At 45.2% G+C, this 23,743-nt stretch overlaps 1 protein-coding gene and 1 long non-coding RNA gene across 3 annotated transcripts in view; both read left to right on the top strand.

Moving 5' to 3' along the window:
- Nucleotides 1–3,531: 3,531 nt before the first annotated feature.
- Nucleotides 3,532–21,145, top strand: LOC113972008. Its single transcript, XR_003535735.1, has 4 exons — nucleotides 3,532–3,544; nucleotides 4,415–4,421; nucleotides 11,924–11,931; nucleotides 20,683–21,145. It is a non-coding gene; the product is annotated as an uncharacterized LOC113972008 (long non-coding RNA).
- Nucleotides 13,597–23,743, top strand: part of VGLL2 (vestigial like family member 2) — a 20,402-nt gene continuing 10,255 nt past the window's right edge. Inside the window, exons 1-4 of one of the 2 annotated variants that reach the window (XR_003535731.1) lie at nucleotides 13,597–13,832; nucleotides 16,062–16,353; nucleotides 18,037–18,552; nucleotides 19,491–20,377. Coding sequence is in view for 1 of the 2 variants with exons in the window: in XM_027692627.1 (XP_027548428.1) it covers nucleotides 13,752–13,832; nucleotides 16,062–16,353; nucleotides 18,037–18,552; nucleotides 19,491–19,534 (933 nt within the window). In the remaining variant the exon portion in view is untranslated. Of the gene's footprint in view, nucleotides 13,833–16,061; nucleotides 16,354–18,036; nucleotides 18,553–19,490; nucleotides 21,146–23,743 lie in introns of those variants that run through there. The other variant, XM_027692627.1, reaches the window with a different exon arrangement.

Here is a 23,743-nt window from a genome sequence, read left to right as displayed (position 1 = left end):
AGAGGAGAGGAGAGGAGAGGAGAGGAGAGGAGAGGAGAGGAGAGGAGAGGAGAGGAGAGGAGAGGAGAGGAGAGGAGAGGAGAGGAGAGGAGAGGAGCGTTCAGCATCCTTATTGAGCAACACAGATGTCAAGGGTGATGAGGAAGGGTACAATGCCTATATGGAAATGCATGCTCATTTCTTAAATCATTATAGGAAGTCTTTGGTCAGAAGGAAACCAGAAAATCCTGCTAAGTCTTTTCCATTAAGTCGATCAGCTGCTATCTGAATTATAGTAGCCCAAACTGATGAATGACACATGACAAATATTGGTGTGTCTAGCTCTTTTTTGGTTTTCAAATATGTCTACCCTCTGTTGGAGAGTCAGCACGTGTTGTCACAGGTCACTCGCCTAATTTTAACCACTAATGGAGTTTGCTTATCCTGGGATGCAGATTCAGGCCAGAAATAGGAAGCCAAGTGATGGTCATGTGTCTGACAAGAAGCTGGGCAGTGGGCCAAAACACATTTGAGCTGGATGGAATTTCTTGCCCCTGTGAAAATGCAGTGCTAAATCTTCCTCCCCCACTCGCCTCTTTACACACAAGTGGATCCCTCTAGTACAGTGAACTGTCACCCGAAACTAACAAGGAGGATGTGTCTCCCAGCAATCTGAGCTTCGGTCAAAAGTTCACCACTTGCCAGCCCCCCTATGCCAACTTGGACCAAGATTTCTGGAATGGTTAGAAAAATATTTTAATGTAATTCACCTTGCTATGCTATTTCATTAATAACCTCTAAAAATGCAGAGAGTGCGGCCTTAAAATTCCTTGACATCCTCAGCATATGACTAATAATAATGAAACTTTCTTTCTGTTGGTGGAGCCACTCTGTGAACTCTCTGTTTTCCCTGGAGTTTCATGGAGCCTTTAGCAAATGCAGTACATTTGCCATGTCCATTTTTTACAGCCTAGTAACTGCTGTTCAGCCAGGCTTGCCTGAGCTGGCTCTTTGTCCAGCCCACTACACTGTACTCTCCTTTCTTGCTACCCTGTGCTATTTTTCTCACAAGAATATTTTGTACAGGCGTAATTTGGACGTGCGTGAAATACTCTTTTACACATTAAGTCTTTCCTATTTTCTCTGTTTCTGTTCTGAGTCCAGTCTCTCAATGTCCTCCAAAATATGTCGTCCATGCTAAGCATGGAGTTGTTACCAGCCCGCATCTGTGTGTGCTCCACACTGTGCTGAGTAAAAAGGGCTCAACCCTCAGATGGGGACAGAGCGTGTCTGACATGCCATTATATAACTTGAAACCAAAGTATATAATACTGTCTTTAAAAGTACATTTTACATAGATCCCCATTTCTATATCTTGCTTCAAGCATTTCTTTCTAAAATAGCCTTTTGGGAGTCAGTGGATGAGACTGCTCACTGGGGGTAGGTCCAGGGCTACAGGATTTCTTTCCACATCATATCTGCATTCAGACTTCTGGGATCAGGACTTCATAAACCACCGGATGGTACCTAGAATTAAATTAATTCTAGATTAATTTTTACCCCAGTGGCAAAAGCAAAGCAAAGACTGCTTCATTGCCAACACCTCCCAAATTAGTGACAAAACAGAAATCTTCTCATCATAATTTCTTTAAAACCTGTAGCAAGGCCTGATTATGGCCCATACTGTGTACTCCCCATCAGTCCTCAATAGGTCTGTCTCCACTGCATACCCTAATGGGATCTAATGGGATCCTGTTCCACAGCACCAGTTGACACACAAGTATTTGGAGATGTTATGAGGGATGATCGGAATAGATTCTTTACCCAAACAAAGCCTCTTTTGGACATGGGAGGTTTGCAAAAACGTAGTTCTTCTTTGGATCTGGTGTTTTTCCCACTGTGAGAAGCAGTTGAGATCAAATCAAGATTGCTACCAAAAGCCATGAGAGGTTGTAATCCAAACATATTCTCTCCAATAAGTGTAGCCAGAGGACTAGTTCCCTCAGGGCCATCCCATGCTGTGCCAAACTGCTGAGCCTATTTCATATTGCGGGATCTGTTCATATCACACTTGTACCACACCAGAGGCAAACAGGCAGATTCAGAATAGTGTAGAAAGGGGAAGTCGCTAAAAACTATTTCTATAGCCAGATGACCTTCCACTGTGTTAATTCTATATTATGCCTTTCCTAATGAATCCCATTTTTTTTGTAACTCAGTCCTGTGCCTTCCTCAATTAACAGTTCATTTTTAGATTCAGGTTGTGCCATATGCACTGAGAATTTATTTCCAAGAACTTCACACACTAGCAGATGTAATCTAGCACAGGTGAGGCTGAGCAGAGGAAGAGTTTCCAGAAGTGAAATGGAGACGGAATATTTTTTCCAAAATACTTCCATATTTGCCCAGTAGTTTCCTATTCCTTCAAAAATTTGGCCCAGGAAAAAAAATGGAGCATTCTAACTTCTCTAGAGGTAAACAAAAACTGGGGAAAAAGAAACAAAAATTCATCAAGACAATTTAGTGACATTTTAAAGTCCAGAATATTCATGGACAAATGTAAATATTCCCAGGCCCAGTTGCCTTGGATTTTGTGATAACAAAAAAATTGGATTTTGGGAGAGCACTTTTCATGGCATGGACATTTGATTCAATTTGAAGAAAACAGACAGAGACTAGCTTTCCTCCAAAGTATGGGCAGTTGTTATGCTTGCACCAAACACTGCCCCATGAACATAGGCAGTGCTTTGGGTTTTTTTCTGCATAGGTTTGGCCAAGGTCTCTAGTCATCATTTATAAGCCAGTGGTAGATGGTGCAGGAGCAGCTGCAGTCTGGGGGGGTTGGAAGTGTTCCTTTGCAGAGGCCTTCTTTCCAGGACCTCTAAGAGAAAAAGAAAGACCTGCTTCTGGCATCTTCTGGTTTCAGAGAAACATCATCTACTGGCCTGGCCACACTCTTTATGTTGAGGCAGGTCTTCAACTGAACATTAGGTTTTACCATTTTTTAAGAAAAGCATCCCTTTTCCAGTTTTTAGTGAACGATTTGTTGGTTTCTGACTATCTTCATCTTCAGGCTTTCACTATGGTTACCAGAGAAGGAAAAATAATATTTGTATGTCAATCTATCTATCTATCTATCTATCCATCCATCCATCCATCCATAATGTATAAATGCACGTATGTATGTGCATGTATATAGGTTGGATATTTGGAAGAAATTTTTTATGGAGAGAGTAATCAGACATTGGAATGGGCTGCCCAGGGAGGTGGTGGATTCACCATCCCTTAGTGCCATGGTCTAGTAACCATGGTGGTGTTGTGTCGAGGGTTGGACTTGATGATCTCAGAGGTCTTTTCCAACCCAGTTTTTTCTATGATTCTATATTTGTATACATGTACATGCATACACCTTTTAACCACTTTTACTGTCTCCTTCACAATAAACTGTCCATTTGTGACAGCATGTCAGAATATGCTTATCTGGCATTACATCCCAGATGACTGATACACCAGTGGTGTACTATTCTGAGCAGTCTCAAGCCCCATTTACCCAGAAAAGCTAAATGTACATGTATTTATATGCAAGCTGATTGGTGGAAAATAGTCAATACATATAAATTAATCAATAAAACAGTCTTTTTAAAGAGCTGTGTATATAACAATTTTTTCTGCAGGCTCATTCTTACTGCACTTGCTGTTGGCTCACAGTGCCAATCCTCAATCAATGTGCTTCTGGAAACTTCTGTTCTTCTGAAAACCAAACCTACTCCTGCACTCATCTTCTTTTACCTTCCCTGCCTATAGCAAACTATTTCCTTGGTTTTGGTACTGTTCCTCACTGTGAGTCAGCAAGACTGTGAAGCTGGAAACCTCAGTGCACATGGGAGCAGGCTGTTAGAAGCATTTTTCACACATCAACAAGACCTGCCCTGTGTAGTTTTACATAGCATGGTGTGAAAGAAGGTTATAACAGCCAGCTGGCCATCCACACTGAGAATGCTGCTTATGCAGGGCTGAAATGAGGGTGCAACTTGCCCAGTCCAAACTGGGCCCACAGAAGTGCAGGACTGCTGCTGAAGACGCATGCACAGTGAGGTCTCACCACAAAACTGAAAGAACCAGAGGGTCTTCAGAGGCTTCAGCTGGCTCCAGCAAAAAGGGTGGAAAGGAAGACTCTGGCAGAGAAGGGAGGCATGAGGCAAAAGTTCCTCCCCATCACAGAAGGATCATCACTAGAAAGCAACTACAACAGGGAAAGCCCTGTCAAAACTATCAAATACAATAGAACTAAATGGTGATCAGCTGTAGTCCTTATTGTAATTAAGCCGTGCTAGGGATTTTTAAAGATGCTAATGTTCCCAATACAGGTAGATTTCCAGTCCTCCTTGAAAATAAATTATAAAAACAAAAAAGTGAGAGAAAAATATTAATTCAGTAAAGCTGTGGGAAATTATTGTTTTAGGTTTGGATCAAGTGTTTCTACAAAAGACAACAGCAATCTGGAAACATTATGAGTTCCTAAAGAGGCTGGAAGTGAATCTTGTCCATGAAACTGATGCATATTAGCTTTTAGGCTACCTAGCCCCCATAAGCCTAAGTGCTCTGTCCAGTCCTTGGTTTAGAAGTTCCCCCATCATATCTCTTAGATCTGAAGGTTTGGCTTCTATATATTAGTTGCTCAGCTTTCCCTTTCCATGCTATCCTTCTCAAATTGTCTCTTCTTAGATATTTGATAATTGTGAGAAATTTGTATAATAGGCTAGTACATAGGGAGGGAGGGAGGGAGGTAGTAAATGGATAAATCTTGGTAGGAATAGTCAAGCAGACACATGAACTTCAACTTCCGAAAAATTTGAAGCTCTTCAGTGTGTAAGACATTATATATTTTGTGCATGTTTTCATACATATTTTAAATATTTTTTATTCTTTCTGAAAAGCAAAAGGATTGACTCTTTGTGTTGTCAAATTAACTTGTAACCGACTTACATTTTAGGACAAATGGTGAGTACGGGGAACACAGTTGAAGAAACAAATGTATTGACACAGAGATAATTACCTTTTTACTAAGTCGATGGTGGTAATTTTTTCTGCTTAGTGTTTCATGTATGTGTGAAATCACTACTTCAGCATGTGGTCTCTGAGAAGCAGAAGAAAACGTGGTTCTGGCTAAAGCATATATAACTACTTGAACAAAAACATGCAGTGTCGGGATGTCCTGAATACCCTTTGGAATGTTCATTTTACCTTGTGCCAGCTTTCTCTCACCTACCCAAAAGCTGCGAGGCAGCATAACCAATTTAGGAGATTAACACTGATACAATTCACGGAGTGCGAATCATCTTGCTTTTCTCAAATAAGAGAAGGCATGAGAGACACGAGGCAGTTGCAGGGCAAAAGAGAACATAGGAACAAAGGAACAAGGAGGTTGAAAGACATCTTTTCCAGTACTGGCTTCAAACAGTGTAACAGCCCTTGCAGGTCAGTGGAGTGTGGCACCTGGTGTGTTTTGCTGAATAATAAATGTTGTTCACCACTGTGAGAACTAACTAGCTTACCTGGGAAAGAGCACAACACTCATTAATCTGTGTGTGGTTTCCCCTGGAGCATGGCAGCAAGCTGTGCTCCATATGGGCAGAGGCAGGAGTAGCGTCCCATGCTGAGGGAATGTGAGGACTGTGGAGTTTGCTTGGTGTTGGAAGGCGAGAGACTAAAATATGGTTTGGCACATGCTGGCTGGAAAGGCACATTGAAAAACAAGCTCCTGTCTCTGGGTGTGCAGGAGGCTGGGACAAAGCACAGAGCATGTGAGAGAAAAAAGAGCTGTAAGGGGTTCCTGAGTATCCTGCTCTTCCTCTGGAGCTGATGGCAGGCTTCCTCCAATAGCTTTTTCTTGCCTGTTTCTGATTTTCCTGGAAATCACCCTTAGCCCCTGCTTCAGCTGCCTGTCAAGCAACTACCAGCCTGCCCCAGGAAGGTGCACAAGGGCTCCAAGAGGCAACAGCATCCTTGCACAGCAAAACAATAAAACCAGATTGGAAGTAAAGGAGCAAATCAGAACAAGAGACACACAGACTGGTAAAATTGTCCCTATGACCAGCAATAATATAACAAAAATTAATGCCAGTTTATTTAATGCAGCAGTTGCATTACATCAACAGACAGGGACACAGACATAGCTTTGAGCTGCTTTCCCATTACACTCTGCATTTCGCCAGCTCTTCAGCTTTCATGCTGTCCTCTACAATAAACTGTCCTCCCATGTGACCAGTGAACTGTCTATGAGTTAAAAATCAATTTCTGAAAAATGTCATTCAAAATGTTTGCCAAATTCTGAGCCTAAATGAAGCCCTCTCTATTCATTTCTTGTGAAGCAGCAAGTATGTGCCACCCGATGTGCTTGGCTCTTACCAGCTATATCCAGAACCTCAACAAAAACTTAAAGGCAATTTTTGAATTTTTCCTCAATTTGGTTATCTTTCTGAATTAAAAGTTGCTTCTGTTACCTTGATATAAAAACTGAACCTGCATTTCATAAAACTTGATATGTTAGGATAGTATCTCTATCAATTTAACTCAGTAGACCAGAAGATCTTTAATGCACACACGCCTTCTTTAAAGAAGAGAGCATCACATCAGAGGTATGAAAATGACTTACTTTCCCTAAATTCATGCCTCTTCCCTCCTGTGCAAACTCACTGACTGATTCATATGTACATGTAAAACTTTGCAGTTCAGGGTAGTGCCCACCTCAGCATGAGAAGAGATTCTTCTTTAAAAAGTACAACCATCATGTGTAAAGACTCCAGCACATGATCCCTGGTATGCATGTAATGATTTGCCTCAGAGGGTGTGCTTATTGCATGGGATTTAATTTAATTTGTCCTCATTCTAATAATTTTGTGTACAAGCAAGGGAATGGGGCACAGATTACATGTGTCCTCAATGGAGTTTGGGGCACTGTTATTTATTACAAATAATTCATCTGGATACTAATTTCTTATCTTTCCATAAAAGAGGTAAATCTATACAGATACTTATATGAAACTAAGTCAGAATTTCCATCTAGACTACAATATGAATATGTATGCACTGGTTTCTGGTGGACTGGGCTACAATACATAGGTATTATTATGAAAATCAAGTGACATTTTCCTTTCTCCCCTTCTACTTCACACAGTGCATACTACAGTGTCAGCACCTTCCTTCATTCTTTTGTTACCATCTTCCTCTCTCTTTCTTGTTTGTTTTTGCAACCTCATTTATAAAGGTAGAGTTGGCTTTTGCAGCCATAAAGACTAAGTTCTCTATTAGGTATAGCCATTAAAAAAAAAAAGGTAAATGTGGGCTCTGTTCAGTTTCAGAAAGTCAGAATATATTTTCGGCCCTGAATTCACACCTATTCAACCCAGGAACTACATTATTTGGGGCAATTCCAGACAATGAGAACACAGTTCCCTGTAGCATGGCTCCACTTCCAGTATTTTGCTATGAATTTTCTTTTTACATTGTTTTTCAATTTTGTAACTTAAAATATACTCTGTCACCATTTTCTAATAACATTTTCTCAAGGCTTAGCCAAATACACAATGAATAAAACAGAAGTAAACCAGTGAACTCCTCCCGCTATGATTTAATATTGCCCACTCTGAGCAATTAAAGTTTCCACTTGAGGAAGACTTAATCATAGAAGTCTTTCTTTTCCTCATCCCAGCTTCATATTGTCAGTATTATACTAAAATCTGTACAGACAAAACCCCATATATCTTACCTGTCTGTACTCTGCTGAAAACCTGATCATCTTCTTGTTTCCTTACATCGAGCCACTTACTCTCTCAAGCTGCAGTCTTCCTCTGCCATCTACCTCCCTCCGTCTGAAGTATTATCTACAAAAGTGGAAAGAAAGATGCTTCTAAAATTAAAACATTTATGGGAATTAAAGCCTTCGTATAAAACAACCTTTTTTTTTCCAAAAAAAATATGCAAAGGTATGACTGGGCAATCAAAATCACTGAGACTTGACATTGCAGAGGATTTATATCACAATTACATCAAGAGTTTAGTGTCTGTATTAATAGGGTTGGTGCTTAAGAAACTTCAACAGAGAGTAGACACAGTCTGTTTCTACTTTTGCATCATAACAATAAAAAAAGTAAAATAAAACATAAAAAGAACCCTATTTTGTGCATGGTGGTGATTGTTAAGAAACATTTTCTCTGAAATTACCTTTCTGCCCTGAGCACAGAGAAAATATGTATTGTATATATTGTATACAAATAAAAACAATATCTGCAGAGTATCTTTGTGAATGCGTCTCAGAACAAGCCAGGTTCACCTTCTGGTGGCTCAGTCCTGAGTGGGGGAAAGAGGCGCCTAGTCATGCAGCTCAGATCTGAATGTGCCACAATACCTGCACCAGAAAAGCTGCTACCTCTGCCTCTGTTGGCAAAATTGAGACTGTTCCTATGCCAATTCTGGAAAAAAACTTCCATGAGTTTTCACATTGCAAAATCAAGCCCTAAATTCAATGCATTCAGTGTGTTCTCAAACATGTGAATGTGTGTGAATATATTCCCTCATGACAGCTCTAGATTTCTCTTCCAGCCCTGCATAATGATCTCTTCATCTGCCGCAATCAGTAGAGGAGAGACAGGTGATGCTTCTGGCCCATTAGGGTTGGGCAGGACGGGTGAGTGACACACGCCAGATGCTGCACCCTGAGCTGGGCAGCAACTCCCCTGTAAATACATCACGGAGTAAAAATCACCACGTACATTCCAGCTGCTGCAGAGCATGTCACTGGAGTAGACATGCGGTCACATGTACAAATGCACACCAAATAGTATCCGTACGTGTGATTAATTAGCAGCTAACAGTGAATTCTTTGAGCCACAGGGGAAAAAAAAGGAAAAGAGAAAAAGAAAATCACACCCTTAAAAGAAAAATTAAAACTAACTATACAAGGTCTCTGAGGCTGAAAAACAAAGTAAAACTGCGTTCTTCAGGACAGTGAAGGAGACAATAAAGTTAGTGATATGTGTCCCCCAAATTTTACTTTATTTTTTACTATATTTGTAATACTGGTTTTTATCGTTAATGTCAGTTAATTCAGTGCCCGTGGAAACTACCAAGCCGGCAGCTCTTGAGCCTAAAGTCTTCTATATCAATACAGACCCAGAGGTGTACCTCAAAAACATCCCTGAGAACACCATGGTAACAGTTACCAAGCCCCCCAAGAAACAAAAAGCTTTTAGGGATATGGAGCACAAAGACTGACAGGATAAGAAGGAGGAACAGCATTATCTCTTAATTCATTTCAGCTGAATTTGACCCATGTAAAGCCATAAGCAGTGCGTTCGACGGAAAGTTAACTATGTGTTGAGTCCTACAGGCAGTTTGAAACATTGGAGAGTAAAGTAGAGAGCAGGAATAGGAAGACTGTTAAAACTGATTTTATCATCTCAGAGAAGAGGCACTGCACAATACAAGTGATGCAGACAGGAAATGGAAAAAAATTGCAAGAAATGAGTCAACAAAAAATCTTTAGTATTTAGGAATATGAATACTGCCCATATGAGTATAGTATGAGAACACAGTATAGGAACAGTCATATTAGTTAGTTTGTGAACTGTACAAGATGTTCATCAGTAATTTGAGAGTTGATATAATATCACACTAATAAATTTAGCAGGTAGCAGATTAGCATGAAGACTGGTGAGTAAAGCAAGAAATGGGACATTCAGAAATACCTGAGCCCATTGCTAACTCTCTTGGCATTCTCAAGAAGAAACAACACATAAATGGAGCTGTTTGAAGAGTTGCACTTCTAGGACCAAAAAAGTCAGGTGATGGAAAAGGTTCTGTAAAGTATGACTCTACAAGGCGTCATGAGCAGATGCCGTAGGCTCACATGAGACCACCACAGCTTTCAGCCTAGTTACTTGCAATCTCAGTCAGCTATGTAAGAACTAGAAGAAATGCCAGAAACTGCCCAGTACCATCAGTTCCATACCACCAAGTAATCCATGTTTTTTGCATACTTTTAGAAGGAAAACTGAAAATACTCTGGTGATCACAGCGGGAGAACACATCAGCATGACAGATCTTTGAAACTGATGTGGCAAAAAAACCACAACAGCCAGAAGCATCAGTTGCTAAGAAGGTATTTTACTTTGTGTATGCCTTCAGCAAAAGAAATGTTAGATAATATCAAGTTCTTGTGTCAATATTTTTAAAACAATGTTGAAAAATTGCAAATGAAAAAGGTACACAAACTATGTGAAGAATTGCTGTAGAAAGTTAAGGAGCTGCATCTATTTTGGCAGGGAAAAAATTATATTATTATATGGAATAAAATAAGTTTCATAACAGAAAATATTACATATGAAAGGACTGTTTAGATAAGTGAAGTAAGGCATTATTTCAACCAGCAGCTTGAAGCTGAAGCCAGCCCAACTCAAGCTAGAAGTGAGAAACACTGAAGGCTGCTAAGCAGACTGACAAATGGCTGCAGCAAGGAAGTGGGATCATCCATCCATCTCATGATATCTTCTAGTTGAGAAAGCATGCCTTTCTGGAAACAGTGAAAGTCTCCCTGAGCTTCTAAAATAGCATGTTATGAACAGCAAAAATTATATATGTGGTAAGATTGAAAAAACGGAAAGGTCCATTCTGGATGTTGATGTTAAATATTTAATCTTTTCATTGAATGTGATGTTTGATGCTCAAACGTTTGCACACTGGGGGCTGGCAGACTAGCACTGGATGTAGGATTTCCAGGGAAGGTGAACAACAAATGTGGTCAGTGCTATCACGTTACCATGACTTTTTTGTTCTAGTCTTTCTGAATGTTGATGTTTTGTTTGATGATCTGTTTGCTTGTCAGGTGAGCCATTCACAATAATACACAACTCTTCTTTCGTGAAAAGTTCCAGATTAGTTAGATGATAACACTGACTTGCTTTATAGAAATATTTTCTGAGGCAGGTTGTAATTTTCTACATCTTGCTGTTTATCAGAGCCCATCATTCTGTATTCCTAAAAACAAGATTTTCTTTTCATATTACTGCTGTGAAACATTTACCAGTGTATGGCCATTGGAGTAGGCCCATGACAGTGTTTTAATGGTACACAGCCAATTCTCAACCCATGTCCTTCCTAAAGATGTGCTTTCCTTTATTGCTGTCATAATTTTCTCTCTGAGGTAACTCAGCTGTTTCTTTCCAAGGCTTTGTATTTCCTTATGTCACTCAACCCACCCAAAATTCTGTAGTTAGGACCAAGGAAAACTATTTTTATATAATTGCAAATATGCAGTGAGATCATTAGTGAATATAGTTTCTGACCCTTGGTTTCCAGGATAATTTCCTATACCAGGACTGATTTCACAGAGTGCACAGAGGAGGCAAAACAATGTCAGCGCTTTCGCATGAATGTGTGTATTGCTCTGCCTTAAGACACTAAAGTTTACTCGTGTCTTACACCGGACAGTTTTACAGTCAAATAACTATCTATAAAAGAAACAGAATTCATACCAAGCCACATTAGCCCCGATTCCCCTAACACATACTTGAACGTGTGGTAAAATCCCTAAATTCAGCCCTCAATGAGAAATTCTCCAGGAAACACAAGCTAGACCATCTGCCTCAATGCAGCACTCGGTCTCACATGTTGCTGTTACTCTTTGGGTTTTTCTACAGAAGATGTAAATGTTCAGCCTTGGCAAATGTCAGGTCCTACCTTTGCTATTACACAGAGTCGTTGGTGCAGGGCTTGTACAAGGCATGCTGTGTCTTTGGAGTATGTGTCCATTGGACTCAGCCTCTGAGAAATGGGCTGGTTTTGGTACCTCGCCCAGCATGCTGCTTACCTTTAAAATAAGCACAGATCTGTGTGGGCTGGGAAAGCTCCCTACCTCTCACAAGCAGGGACACAGAGAAGAAGTGAGATCTCATTGTCCCAGGTAAGATGTCTTAGTCTCTCACTGTGAGGAGCGGAGGGGCATTCTTTAGCTGACTGCCTTAATTTGGACACCAGCCACAGAGTGAGTCCTTCCCTGTGTCGTGACTATTTGCTTACTACTCAGGAGAAATAAAATTATAGACTATAAGATACATTTCTTATTTTAAGGCTTAATGCCTACAGGTCTTCAACTTGTTTTCTTCTTCTAAAAACACTTACTTGATTCTAGGAAAGAGGGGGGAAAGAGTGGTGCTGAGGCAGAACCCTCAGCCACGGCATTCCAGACTGCGCTGCAATACAAAAAATGAATTTACTGAACCAAAATAGGGAGAAAAAAGTTTGCTTAAATATGAATTTTAAATCTTGTGCATGATGCAGAAAATATTGAAACATGCTCATTGGGCACTGAAACATCATTTTGCTGAAGGGTACGCATTTAGAAAAATTTCTAGCACGTGCAATATAAAAATTACATTTTGGGGAAAACAAAATAGAGTCAATACTTAGTTTTAATTCTGAGGATTTTCTGCTAAAATTAGTTCAAATATTTCCGGGTCTTCAAAATTCAAAGTGTTCATTCTTTTCAGATTTTCCCCCACACTTTTGTAAGCAATCAGCATTTTAAAACCAAGTAATATTCTTTCTATCATGTGTTCTGTATTTTTTCTCTTTATTACAGATTCTTAAAGAAAAAAAGAAACCAACCCGGATCTCTTTTCACTGTAGTTGTGACCCTTACCACGAAGATGAACGTTTCAAAGAGTTGGTATTGACATGAGAACTTAGATCTCTGTTAGAAAGTAATCTAGTTCCTATGCAACTCTGTCAAAAAAATGAGCAGTGAAGATACATTCACCTATTTACAACTTTGCATGTCACACTCGGCAGAAAGCCGGAGAGGAAATCAAGTTTACCTTCACGATAATTTGTTCTTTTGACGTGACTTTACCATCGGCGTTGTTTTAATTTCTATTAAGTGCAAAAGCATCGCCGTTCCCAGGATTTGAAATTATTCAAAAGTTTCTGGGGAGATTCCTCCACGGGAGCAACTGGATTTTCCTCCTTCGATTCATCAGACCTCTCAACTCCTTTGACTTTGGCGGTGGCATTTTCCGGCGGACGCCGGACTTGGTGGGATTTGGAGGGCGTTAGCCCCATCCTTGCATTTCCCGGAGCTCCACTTCTCCCCGGCCAGGAGCGGGGCGCGACGAGGTAGGAGGAACGACGGGGGCATCCTCCCCGAGGGGCGCGGGGCAGCACCCGGCACAGGAGGCACGTGAAAAGAAATTAAATAAATGAAATTAAATGAAACGCAGCGGGAGATGGGTTGACTCGCTGTGCGAGCCCCCACCTCCCGCCGCCCTACACCTCCTCTGCACCCCGCAGCCGTCGCTCGGTCCCTGTGCGGCCGGGGAGGGCATCGCGTGCCGTAGCTCTCCCCGCGCCTCCCGCAGCTCTCCCCGCGCCTCCCGCCCCGCAGCTCCCGGGCAGTCCTGGCTGCAGGAGGGATCTCCCTGGCTTCTCCCGCCTTTGCCACCCGCCAGGCACGGGGCTGAAATTCCCCCGGCGGCCGCGGAGCCCCTCCGGCCCCAGCGCATTTGAGGGAGGGAGCCACGCTGTAGAAAGGGCGGGAGGCAGGGAGAGAGGGCAGGGAGGGGGTGTCAGCTCAGCCCACTGCGGCCTCATCCCCCCTCACTCCTCCCACCAGTGCGTGGTGCCTCTTAACCCCCTGGAACCTCCCTCCCGCGAAGCATTGTCCACTTTGCAGAACACGAGTTGATGACGAAAAAAATTCTTCTCGGCCGCGGCCAGCCATGAGCTGTTTGGATGTTATGTACCAAGTCTACGGTCCTCCCCAGCCCTACTTCGCAGCAGCCTACAGCCCCTATCACCAGGTAAGTGTGGGGGGCAGCAGTGAAGAGGCAGAGGGTGGGAGGGGTGTCATCCGGAGGATGGCCGTCTGGGGCCTCACCAAAAGGAAAAAGGGAAAAGGAGAAGGGGAGGGGAAAGGGGGGCGGGGGGGGGAGGGGGAAGATCTGGGAGCCTGCGATGATGATCGGAGCAGAACCGCATCCCACCTTGGAGCGGGGCTCCGCACGGTACGTACACCGGCGGCAACAGACGGACTACGGGATGTCGGGAGTTTGGGCGCGATTTTAACCCTCAGAGGGATTTTTAGGGGGTTGGTTTGTTCGTTTTCCAATATTTGTTTGTTTGTCTGTTTCTTTTGCCGGGACCGGCTCCATCCGAGCGCGGCGGCTCGGGGCAGCGATGTCCGCGGTGTGTGTAGCCCGTCGGTAGCTGCGAGGCCGGGCTACCCGGGGTATCACTCAGCCCTGCGTGCCGGCATCCCGGCCGCCGCCGCGGGAGCCACTTCGTGCAGAGATTTTATAGCCGCCTCGGAGGGGTGCTTCGGAGTTACGCTCTGGAAGTGGAGGAGGCGACAGTGCCGGGCGGCTGCAGGGTCTCCCCGATTTGTCGACGACGGGAAAAGCCCCGGCAGCGAAGGGGACCAGGGGTTGCGGGATGCTCCCCGTTTCCGGGGCGAGCTCGGTGGCAAGACCCTGTCCTGGCCCCGGCCCCACCGGGCTCCCCGCGGGCGCTCCGTGGGCTGGAGCCACGTCTCGCCGCCGCGCTGCGTGCGGCTCCGCCCGCGCGGGCGGGGGTATCAACTCATCCCCGGGTTTCAATAACAGGATCCTGCCGGCCGCGGGAATGTTTCGGGCAGGCACAGCACGTCTCGCGCGGGGATCCGCTCGCTCCAGGACCCGCACCGTCCCTCGTGTGTCAGGGCTCGTTTCCCCGGGCTGCACCTGTTGCACACCTCTTTCCTTTTACCCCTCTGCGTTTCCAGCTTTTCCCTCGCCCTTACTCCTTCCAGAAATTAATTCCTTTCTCCACTAGCGTAACGAAAAAGGGGATGGATAGAGGAAGCAGCGCCCCAGGCTCGAGGCGGGTGAGAGCCCCCGCCGTGCAGAGTCGGTCCGGGGTCAGCGGCCCAGCTCCCCGCACCCCCGGCATGGCGGACCCTGTGCCGCCTCCATCGCCCGGCAGCGGGACCCAATTCCCGTTACAAATAGCAGATGATGTCTTTCCCCACCTTGCCTTCCCTCCAATTACCCCCTCACCCCCCCGGCACACGGCTTATGACATTATTAAGGGGGATGATCATTACCTCAATGGCCGAACTGGGAGCCAAGTGGAAAGGCGGTCGTCGCGAAGGAGTGACATTATGATATATATCGCACGTCTTGGCCCAAGGCTCTGCCCCATCCCCTCGGTGCTTCCCTCGCCGGCCGCTCCAAGGCTCTGCCCGCATAATCCAAGCCCGGGCTCCACGTCCCAGCGCTTATTGCTAAGAAACTCCCAGCACCTGCAGGCATGCTAACGCGGAGAAAGATGGGAAACATCCACCAAACTTTTCAACGCCCGCTATTTTCCCACTCATCGAAATCCAGTAAAAACAGAATAATCTTGTAGGAAATACCTGGAGCTTCCTACTGGCCAGGGAAATGATGTGCTTTGCCTTGACATGTGTTTGAGTCTTTTTCTTTTTTCCCCTTTCCTTCTCCTCGCCGCTGTGAGTTACGGGACACTCTTCGCAGCAGATTTTGCGAGCCAGGGACCGAGCGGCTCTCGCCTTCCCCCCGCTGCCGTCGCTGCTCCGTGTGTGCCTGGCCGCCGTCCGACCGTGCCCGACGCCTTTTGCAGCCCCTTGGCGGCCGCCGTCCGCTCCGGAGCCATCTGCAAAGCGCCTTCTTATGTCGGGCTTGGTGCGGGGGACCAGGGCGTGTGATCCCCGCCTGGCCGCGCCTGCCCCGCCCGGCGCTTCTTTCTCCATCCCGGCCGGCACCTCTGGGTTTCGGGCCACCTGCCCTGTTTGCAGCCCCTTCGCTGCCTCCCAGGGGCGGGGCAGAATTGCAGTTACGGAGGGCGATGTGGGGGTGTGAGGGGTTACGGTGGGTGTGTGCTGGGGGAACAGCGGGCAGCCGAGGACTAGACTTTTGCATCCTCTCGGAAAGATCGCGGGAGAGGGCTCAGCGCTGCATGCCGGCTGGCACAAGGGGGAGAAGCGTACCTTGATGCACTGCGTGACCGGCTCTGTTTTCTTTCCTTTCCCACAGAAACTCGCCTTTTACTCCAAAATGCAAGAAGCCCCGGAGAGCGGCAGCAGCGCCAGCGCCAGCAGCTCCTTCTCCAGCCACCCCGCGGCCAGCATCAAGGAGGAGGACTGCAGCCCCGAGAAGGAGCGACCCCCCGAGGCCGAGTACATCAGCTCCCGCTGTGTCCTCTTCACCTACTTCCAGGGGGACATCAGCGCCGTGGTGGACGAGCACTTCAGCCGGGCGCTCAGCCAGCCCAGCAGCTTCTCCCTCGGCAGCTCGAAGGCGACGCGGAACGCCGGCTCCTGGCGGGGTGAGCACCGAGCGCGGCGCGGGGAGCGCGGGGGGCGGCGGGGTCCCGCTCCGGGCAGGCACCTCGGACCTCGGCATCCCATCTCCCTCCTTCCTCCCCCCGGCGGCTGGTGCTCGGCGGGCAGCCCCTGGGAGCCACTGTCCTGGGCCGAGAGCTGTCAGCTGCTTGGCCCTTTTAAGGGAAAAGAAATAATAAAGCCCTTCAGTTCATGCCGGACCGCAGTGGGCCAGGGGGAAGCAGCCTGGGAGGTGGAATGGGGAAATGAACTTTCTTTACACTGCAGGCGCTTTACCTGGAAGGGGCTACAGCCCAAACAGTTATAAAGTGACCCCTGCACTGTGACTGTGCATCCTCTGTTGACGCTAGCTTTCAGTTTAGTGTGGTCATAATGATGGGAACAAAGCAAAAAGCAAATGCGGAAACCATCTCATCAGCTTCCCACTCTGAAAAACTGATTGTGTTTGTCCCCATATTTTGCCCTGCATGTATCACCACCCTGATTGCTGCTGGAGGAAGGTCCCTAAACTTCTGAAAACGAAGGCTTCTAGAACTGCCTATGGCTGTGGCCATATGCCGTTAAGGTCAAGGCCAGGGCTTATGCACAGCTGATTTATTCTGGACAGGCCTAGAGGTACCCAGGGCAGAAGGGAATAACCTTCCCCATCCTCTCTCCACTAGAGAGTTAGGGCTGGCACTTCTTTGTGGGCAGTTTTGGTAACTCTCCCTCACAGGGCCACCTGCTCAGCCAAGGCTGGTTTCCCAGCCTCTGTATGAATTGCTGTCGGTAATGTCTAAGAATGAAATAGTTTAAATAATTCATGTGTGAAAGATATTCAATTGATGGCAGGAGAGGAGTGTTTTTGCTCATCATGAACCTCTTCCCCTTCTACTGAGTAATGCCAGGGCTCAGAGCTGACATACTTCCTGGCAAACATGTGTCAGGAGCATGGTTTTATTTATTTCTTTTGGGAACCGTGTGCATTCTCAATTAATCATGCATAACATCTACCTGTACTATTAATAATCACCAGTCCATCTTGCGTGTTGCTTACTGGGCTATGAAAATGTAGGGTCCTTGTCCTTTGCCCTGCCTCCCAAATATCTCCAAAGGTCTACAGAGTGCTTTCCAAACGTGTTGACTGTATACCTAAGAAACAGGCATAAGTCTGGTGTAATAGGTGGACAATTGCCCCCAGAAAATTAAGGAAATTCAAGCTGGCCTTTAGTAAACTCTCACTGTTCCTGACCACCTTGAAACTGCACTGAGGCAGCAGCTGCTTTCCTGGAGGTGTTGGGCATAAATGTTTATATAAGGAGATTATTACAAAAACGAACAAGAAAAGTCCAACCCTGAAAATTTCACTCAGTTTCCACTATGGAAGAAAAGACATGTTTCCCTCACCTTAGATAACAGCCTTTTGCCCACCTACATGCTAAGAGAAACCTGGAGCAAATAGTTGCAGCTTCAGGGATAAACCATAGCCTAGGTGTGTTGGATGTTTAGCTGGAGAGGAATCTGTGTTTGTTTGGACTAAGTTCTTGTGTTTGGTAGTTTTTCAGGGAATAAAGGGAATACAAGGTTTTGTTTGGTTGGATCAGGGAGGGACAGAGACCTAGGGAAAGGTGATCAAGGCTTGCTGGGTGTGCTCATTGCTGATTTTCTCTCCCACTTCCTTCACCCAGATGGCTCCTTCCCAATGAGCCAGCGCATCTTCCCGCCATCCTTCTGGAACAGCACGTACCAGCCCTCCTCAGTTCCAGCCAGCCTGAGCAGCCCCCTGGCAGCTGCTGCCCACAGCGAGCTGCCCTTCGCCACCACCACTGACCCCTACGCACCCGCCTCCCTGCATGGCCACCTGCACCAGGGTGGCCCTGAGCCCTGGCACCATGCCCACCACCACCACCACCACCACCACCACCACCCCTACATTGGGACACAGAGCACTGCCTACCCTCGCCCTGCCACCATGCACGAGGTGTATGGGCCCCACTTTGACCCCCGCTACAGCTCCCTTCTGGTGCCCACCGCCTCCGTCCGCCCTCACCGCCTCACCCCTGCCTCCGTGTCCACTCCAGTCAGTCCCCCTTGTGAACTGGGCAAGAGCGAAGCGGGCGCTGCTGCAGCCTGGACGACACCGGGCCCTTTCCCCAGTGCAGCAGGGGACATGGCACAGAGCATCAGCCTCAATGTTGACACAGGTAACGAGCTGCCCTCGGTGCCTACAAGTTCCCTGAGTCAGCTGCACCCCTGCTCCCTGACTCCACACCATCCATAGTGGTAGGGAAGGACCACCCTGGGGGGTGACTGGGATGCTGCTGTGGGAGAATAAATTGGGAGTGGAGGCCCCATATGCAACACCTGAGTTCTGTCCTGAGTGATCTTCTTGGGGTTTTCAGGCCAGACAAGGGAGGATGGGGAGAGGGAGGATGGGACAGGCCAACACATCACATCCCCAAAACATCATTTGAATTTCTGATGCCTGCAAATATGCCCTGAGGGTACAAGTTGCTTTGAGGTACTCTTGTTTGGGCCCTGGTCCTACTTCTGCATTGAGCAGCAAAAGCTGGGAGCAGGACGAAGCAGCCCTGAAGGTCACTGCTTGGCCCCCTCCACATGCTGCACTGAGGGCAGTAGTGTGGTCAGCCACAGCACAGCAGGTCATTTTTAGACCCCATGCAGGTTCATGAACTATCTCCTCTCCTTATTTACTTTTTCCCTCAAGTGTTTGAAATGAAAGCCCAATTGCATTTGCTGAGCAAAAAGGGCAATGGCATTCCCCTGGTAGTGCCTGGTGGGGTGTCTGGAACCAAGGCTGTGTGACTGTAGCAGTGATAAAATCAGGGACACAGGCAATTAGCAGTGGCAGATCCTGAATCAGTGGTTGTGAAGGCAAGGAAAGCTTGCTCAATGCTGGTTTTATTATCACAGCCCCTAATGGATCCTTTCGGTGTCCTCATTTACAGCAGGAGGGACATGTGCCAGGCTCCAGTCTGGCTTGGGCTCTTCTCCTAGCTTCACAGCCTTCTGGGGCTTTAGACTGATCTCAGCTGGCAGAAATGCATTTTGTTTTCCTTTGTCCTTAAACAGCTGTACCTATTTTTCTTCTTCCCTTTTTTTCTCTTCTCTCCATTCTCAGGTTTGCAGACTCAGGATAAAAGCAAGGATCTGTACTGGTTTTAGAGCTGTCCTTCACTCTTCTTCCCCTGGCTATCCCCTGTAGCTCTCTGCCTGTTAGGCATGGTGGCATTCAGAGCTGAAATCGGGTCAGTTTGTAACAGCTTCTGATCTTGGTTTGCAGCTCGCCGTTACTCCTTCTGTGGTGGATCCCTTCTGAGCTGATGTGCTGACTCAAAGACTCTCAGATTCCCCCCTGCCCTTTTCCAAGCCCACCGTGGCCCCGCAGTTCTGGTAAAGACAACGGGATTTAAAAGGACCTGACATTGCAAGGACGATACTTTAGACTTGTTTCAGAAAGGAAAATCCTTCTGATGCAAGAGGAGAGCCAAAGACATTGAACTTCCATTTAAGCAGACCCCACACCGAGAACTGCAGTCAGACTACTCTAAAAGAGTCAAATGACATCGTGGATGGTGATGCAAAATGACTGGCCTTCATATAAGGAGCAGGGAAAATTGTGGGGGTTCTTTTTTAGTGGTGTGAATATTTTTTTATGGCGGTGAAAGTTACTTCTTGAATGCAAACATGGGAAAGCTACTTAGCAGTTTTGAACTGGATTTTTACTTTACTTACTGGATTTTCCTTTATAGAAAAGTAAAAGGAGAAGAAACTGGAATTCACAAACATTTTCAGACTATCAAGGAACTGGTCAGATTTTTCAGCTTTGTGGTTGTGAGTGGCAAGTGTCTGGCTGGGGCCACCTGCCCTGGGCTTATAGATACGCAGCTGTTCCGCTCACAACTGCTCAAATCCCAGAAAGATGAAAACCAAGGTGGCACTTCTTAGAGTTTGGCACAACATTTGCATTGGATGTATAACAGTTGTTTGGTTGGGGGGGGCCGGGTGGTGTTTGGGGTTTTTGTTTGTTTTTTTTTGTGTTCTGTTTTTGGGTTTTTTTTACAATAAACATTTTCTGGCAAAAGTAAAAACCCCTTAAAGCAGGGGGAGAATGGAATCTGGAGAAGAACGGCTCATCTTCAACCCAACAACCTTTAAGGGGAATACCAGAATGAAAAGCATGTGATGGACAATAGGTCCGAGTTGCCTCTAACACTTCTCTTTGTCCACTTGTTGCTGTCATTTTTTCACTTTAGTAGTTGTTTTGGTTTTTTTGAAAGAGGGAATAAGATAGCTATTTAACAGTAGGAAAGCTATATTCACTCTGTGTACTTTTATGCAGAATTAAGCTAAATAAGAGAAATGCGGCAAACTGGAAAATTCAGGATGAAAAAGAAAAAGGATCTCTCACATGGATGAAGTGAGTTATTTTATTATTTTGTGTTAAAAAGATAAATAGAAATCCTAACAGTTGAAAATATTTTCTTAGGGAGTAAAATATACAGCGATAAATACAAAATACAAAAAATGCGAGACTATTGCAGCGTTACATTTTAGTGGTGTATCTGTAAGATCTGCAAGGGGCTCTCCATAGTAGCAGATATTTCTCCATGAAGCTGCTAGAAGAGGGGACTATACCATTTAGCACTGCTATTGCACTGGTAAATTAAAATGTTATTATCGAGTGATGAATAATTAATTAAACAGGGCAGAAATAGCTATTACCCTATACCTAAAAGCTGATTTTTTTACAGGCAAAACATCTGATTTGAACACTACTGTGTTGTATTTTTTTCTGTTTTTTTTTTTCTCAATGTAATGTCTTCGGAGGCTGACAAGGTTCAAAGCGTATAAGAGGAGAGTCCTAACACTACCCCTCTGACACTAGGAAAAGCAGTAAAAAATGGACTTTTATGCTGTGATGAGAGTTTTTGCCTTCTAACACTCTCACATAAGCTGACATAGTGTTCACTATGTGTCAGAAGTGGAGTTATGAATAACACAAATTTGCCTCTCCTTGGTTTCAGCCTGAGGATAACTCAATTTCTGGGAAAGACTAGGAAGCCTAATAGAAAGAGTATGATAAAGCAGTGTGAGTACATACTGTGAGAAGCTGACAAGGAAGAACGTGTGCAGAGCATCCCTGGCCAGTGCTCCGCAAATGGCAGGAGGGGACTTGTCATGATTTCTTCAGCCAGACATACCCCTGAGCATTTTGTCCTCACCTTCCAAATAGCCAGAGCCCAGAAAAGCTGCAAAGGGGAAGGGAAGGACCCCAGCATTTATATTAGTGGTTAAAGCAAAAACATTCTGAAGTGTCTATCAAGGAAGAAAGCATCAGGACTTTGCAGGAGAAAAGTAACTAAAAATGGTGTTTAACTTTATTGCTGCAGAGGCTTGAAGTTAACAGAATCATTCTGTGAGCATTTGCCTGAGTGTTTTTTCAGGCTGTTTTTAAAGGTTTTTTTTTTACAAAAAGATAAATCTGACTCTATCATTGGTTGTGCTTCACCACAATTGTTTCTTTTTTGTTTCCTTTCCCCCCTCTCTCTTCTGCAATTCTTAATGAGGAGGGCTGAGCAATGCAGCTCCAGTACATTTAGCAATTCTCATGTAAGCATAAACCAGTCGTTTACTACATTAGTATTTACAATACATTTTGACCCTGACCATATTCAAGCATGAAAATTTGTGCAATGAATACATTAATATCGGTTTTGACATTTGTTCTCTGGGTACTCTTTTTTACTATTGTAGCATGAAAGCACCCAAACACCAAAGCCAAGATCGTACCTCAAGGCGTTAGGTGTGCAAACAACTTTTTAAAAATGCTCCTACTCTGGATGGACTGCAGTCTGAAAGCACACATGTCCTGTTTTGGCTAATCCTTGCAGTTTTGCTCATTCTGACTCCTGGAGGACTGCTCACAGCATCTACCTTTAAGGTTTGGACATGAGTCTGCAGGGCTGGAGCCACAGTTCCTAATGCAGTAACAGTGCAAATGACTTCTGTGCCATTTTGGAAGTCTGTTTTATTCCTCTTTGCATCATAGATTGTTACTTTCTTAATCAGGAATGCTTGCAGCAAATCTGGAAATACAAAAGAAACCCTTCTTATACATTACGTATGTATTACATGTCACATACTGAAAGAGCAGGGCTGTGAGTACCCATCCCTGCGGCTTGAAGAGCAGATCCTCCTGCTGCCCTTTCTGAGTGTCATGCAGAGGTTAGCACTGGCTTGTGCTCTGTAACTGCCCACCTGACAAACAGACTAGACCGTCTGGGACAGACACAGATCCCAACCTGTTCATGCAGAATCCAGGGAAGGAGGCAGAAGGACAGGAACTGTTGCAGAGTACAGCAATGCTGGGCATGGCGAGAGTATCTGCTGCTGCTCAGTTGCAAGAGTATCCTCTTTACAAGGAGTTTGCAAAACAAGCTCTGGACATAATTCACCACAGATACTTATTTCTCTTTCTGAAAATAACAGAAAATTAACAAAGCATGAAGGAATACTGTTTTAATGAACACTTTGAAGGGTTAAAAGGGATCTGTCAAGGGAAGAATGGAAGTGGGATAGGACTTTGTATTTGTGTATTTGTGGTTGCACTTTATTTTAGACGTTTTTGCTTCAGTATAGCCACAGTTGCAAGAATGCAGCATAAAACTCTTAAACACACATATGTGCCCCTGTACTTACAGTCTAATGTTGGAGAGTTTTAGGGTGATGTTTCTTACTTCCCATCTCCTCTTCCAGTGTTTTTACCATAGAAGCCCCCAGCAGAGGAGGAGGAGGGGAGGAGACAGAGGGTGAAAGAGAGTCTGAATAATCCCTTGCACCTCCCCCGGACTGTGTGTTGCCCGCCTCTGGGGAAATGTATCTACCCTGTCTCCTCCTTGGGTCAGGAGCTGCCGATCCTTCTTGCTTTCCCTTTGAAGTCCTATTTAGGTTCACGACAAGTTCTAGCTAGGGCTTAAAGGTTGGTCCCTTCTTGGAAGGGAGGAAAATGCTGCTGGTGGCTTTGAATGCATCCGTGTTCTCTAACTGGCAGTCACTGCGTGTCTTTTTCTGCGCAAGTGTTGTAATTAATGTGCCCTTTTGATTACAGAAGGATGAGCCAGCTCCCGTCGGGGATTGTGATATCCTGGCTGTCTTCCTGGGCCTGCCACCCAGAGGAGCAGTTGCAGCAGGGAAAGGAGAGAGACTTATGATTATTTGGAGGAGTGAGGTATTGATTTTGTAGGATAGGTAATTTTGCATAGGGAATTGTGAATAGAGATCACAAAAAAAGAAGAACAAAAAGAAAAAGAAGAAAAAGAAAAAAGTAAACAGAAAAAAAAGAAAAAGGAGAAGAAAAGGAAAAAGAAAAAA

The sequence above is a fragment of the Neopelma chrysocephalum genome, unplaced genomic scaffold, assembly GCF_003984885.1.
Source record: "Neopelma chrysocephalum unplaced genomic scaffold, ASM398488v2 Primary Assembly neopelma1_23, whole genome shotgun sequence".
NCBI classification, from domain to species: Eukaryota; Metazoa; Chordata; class Aves; order Passeriformes; family Pipridae; genus Neopelma; species Neopelma chrysocephalum.
The sequence above is the reverse complement of the archived record's forward strand: the minus strand, read 5'-3'. Positions and strand labels throughout refer to the sequence as shown.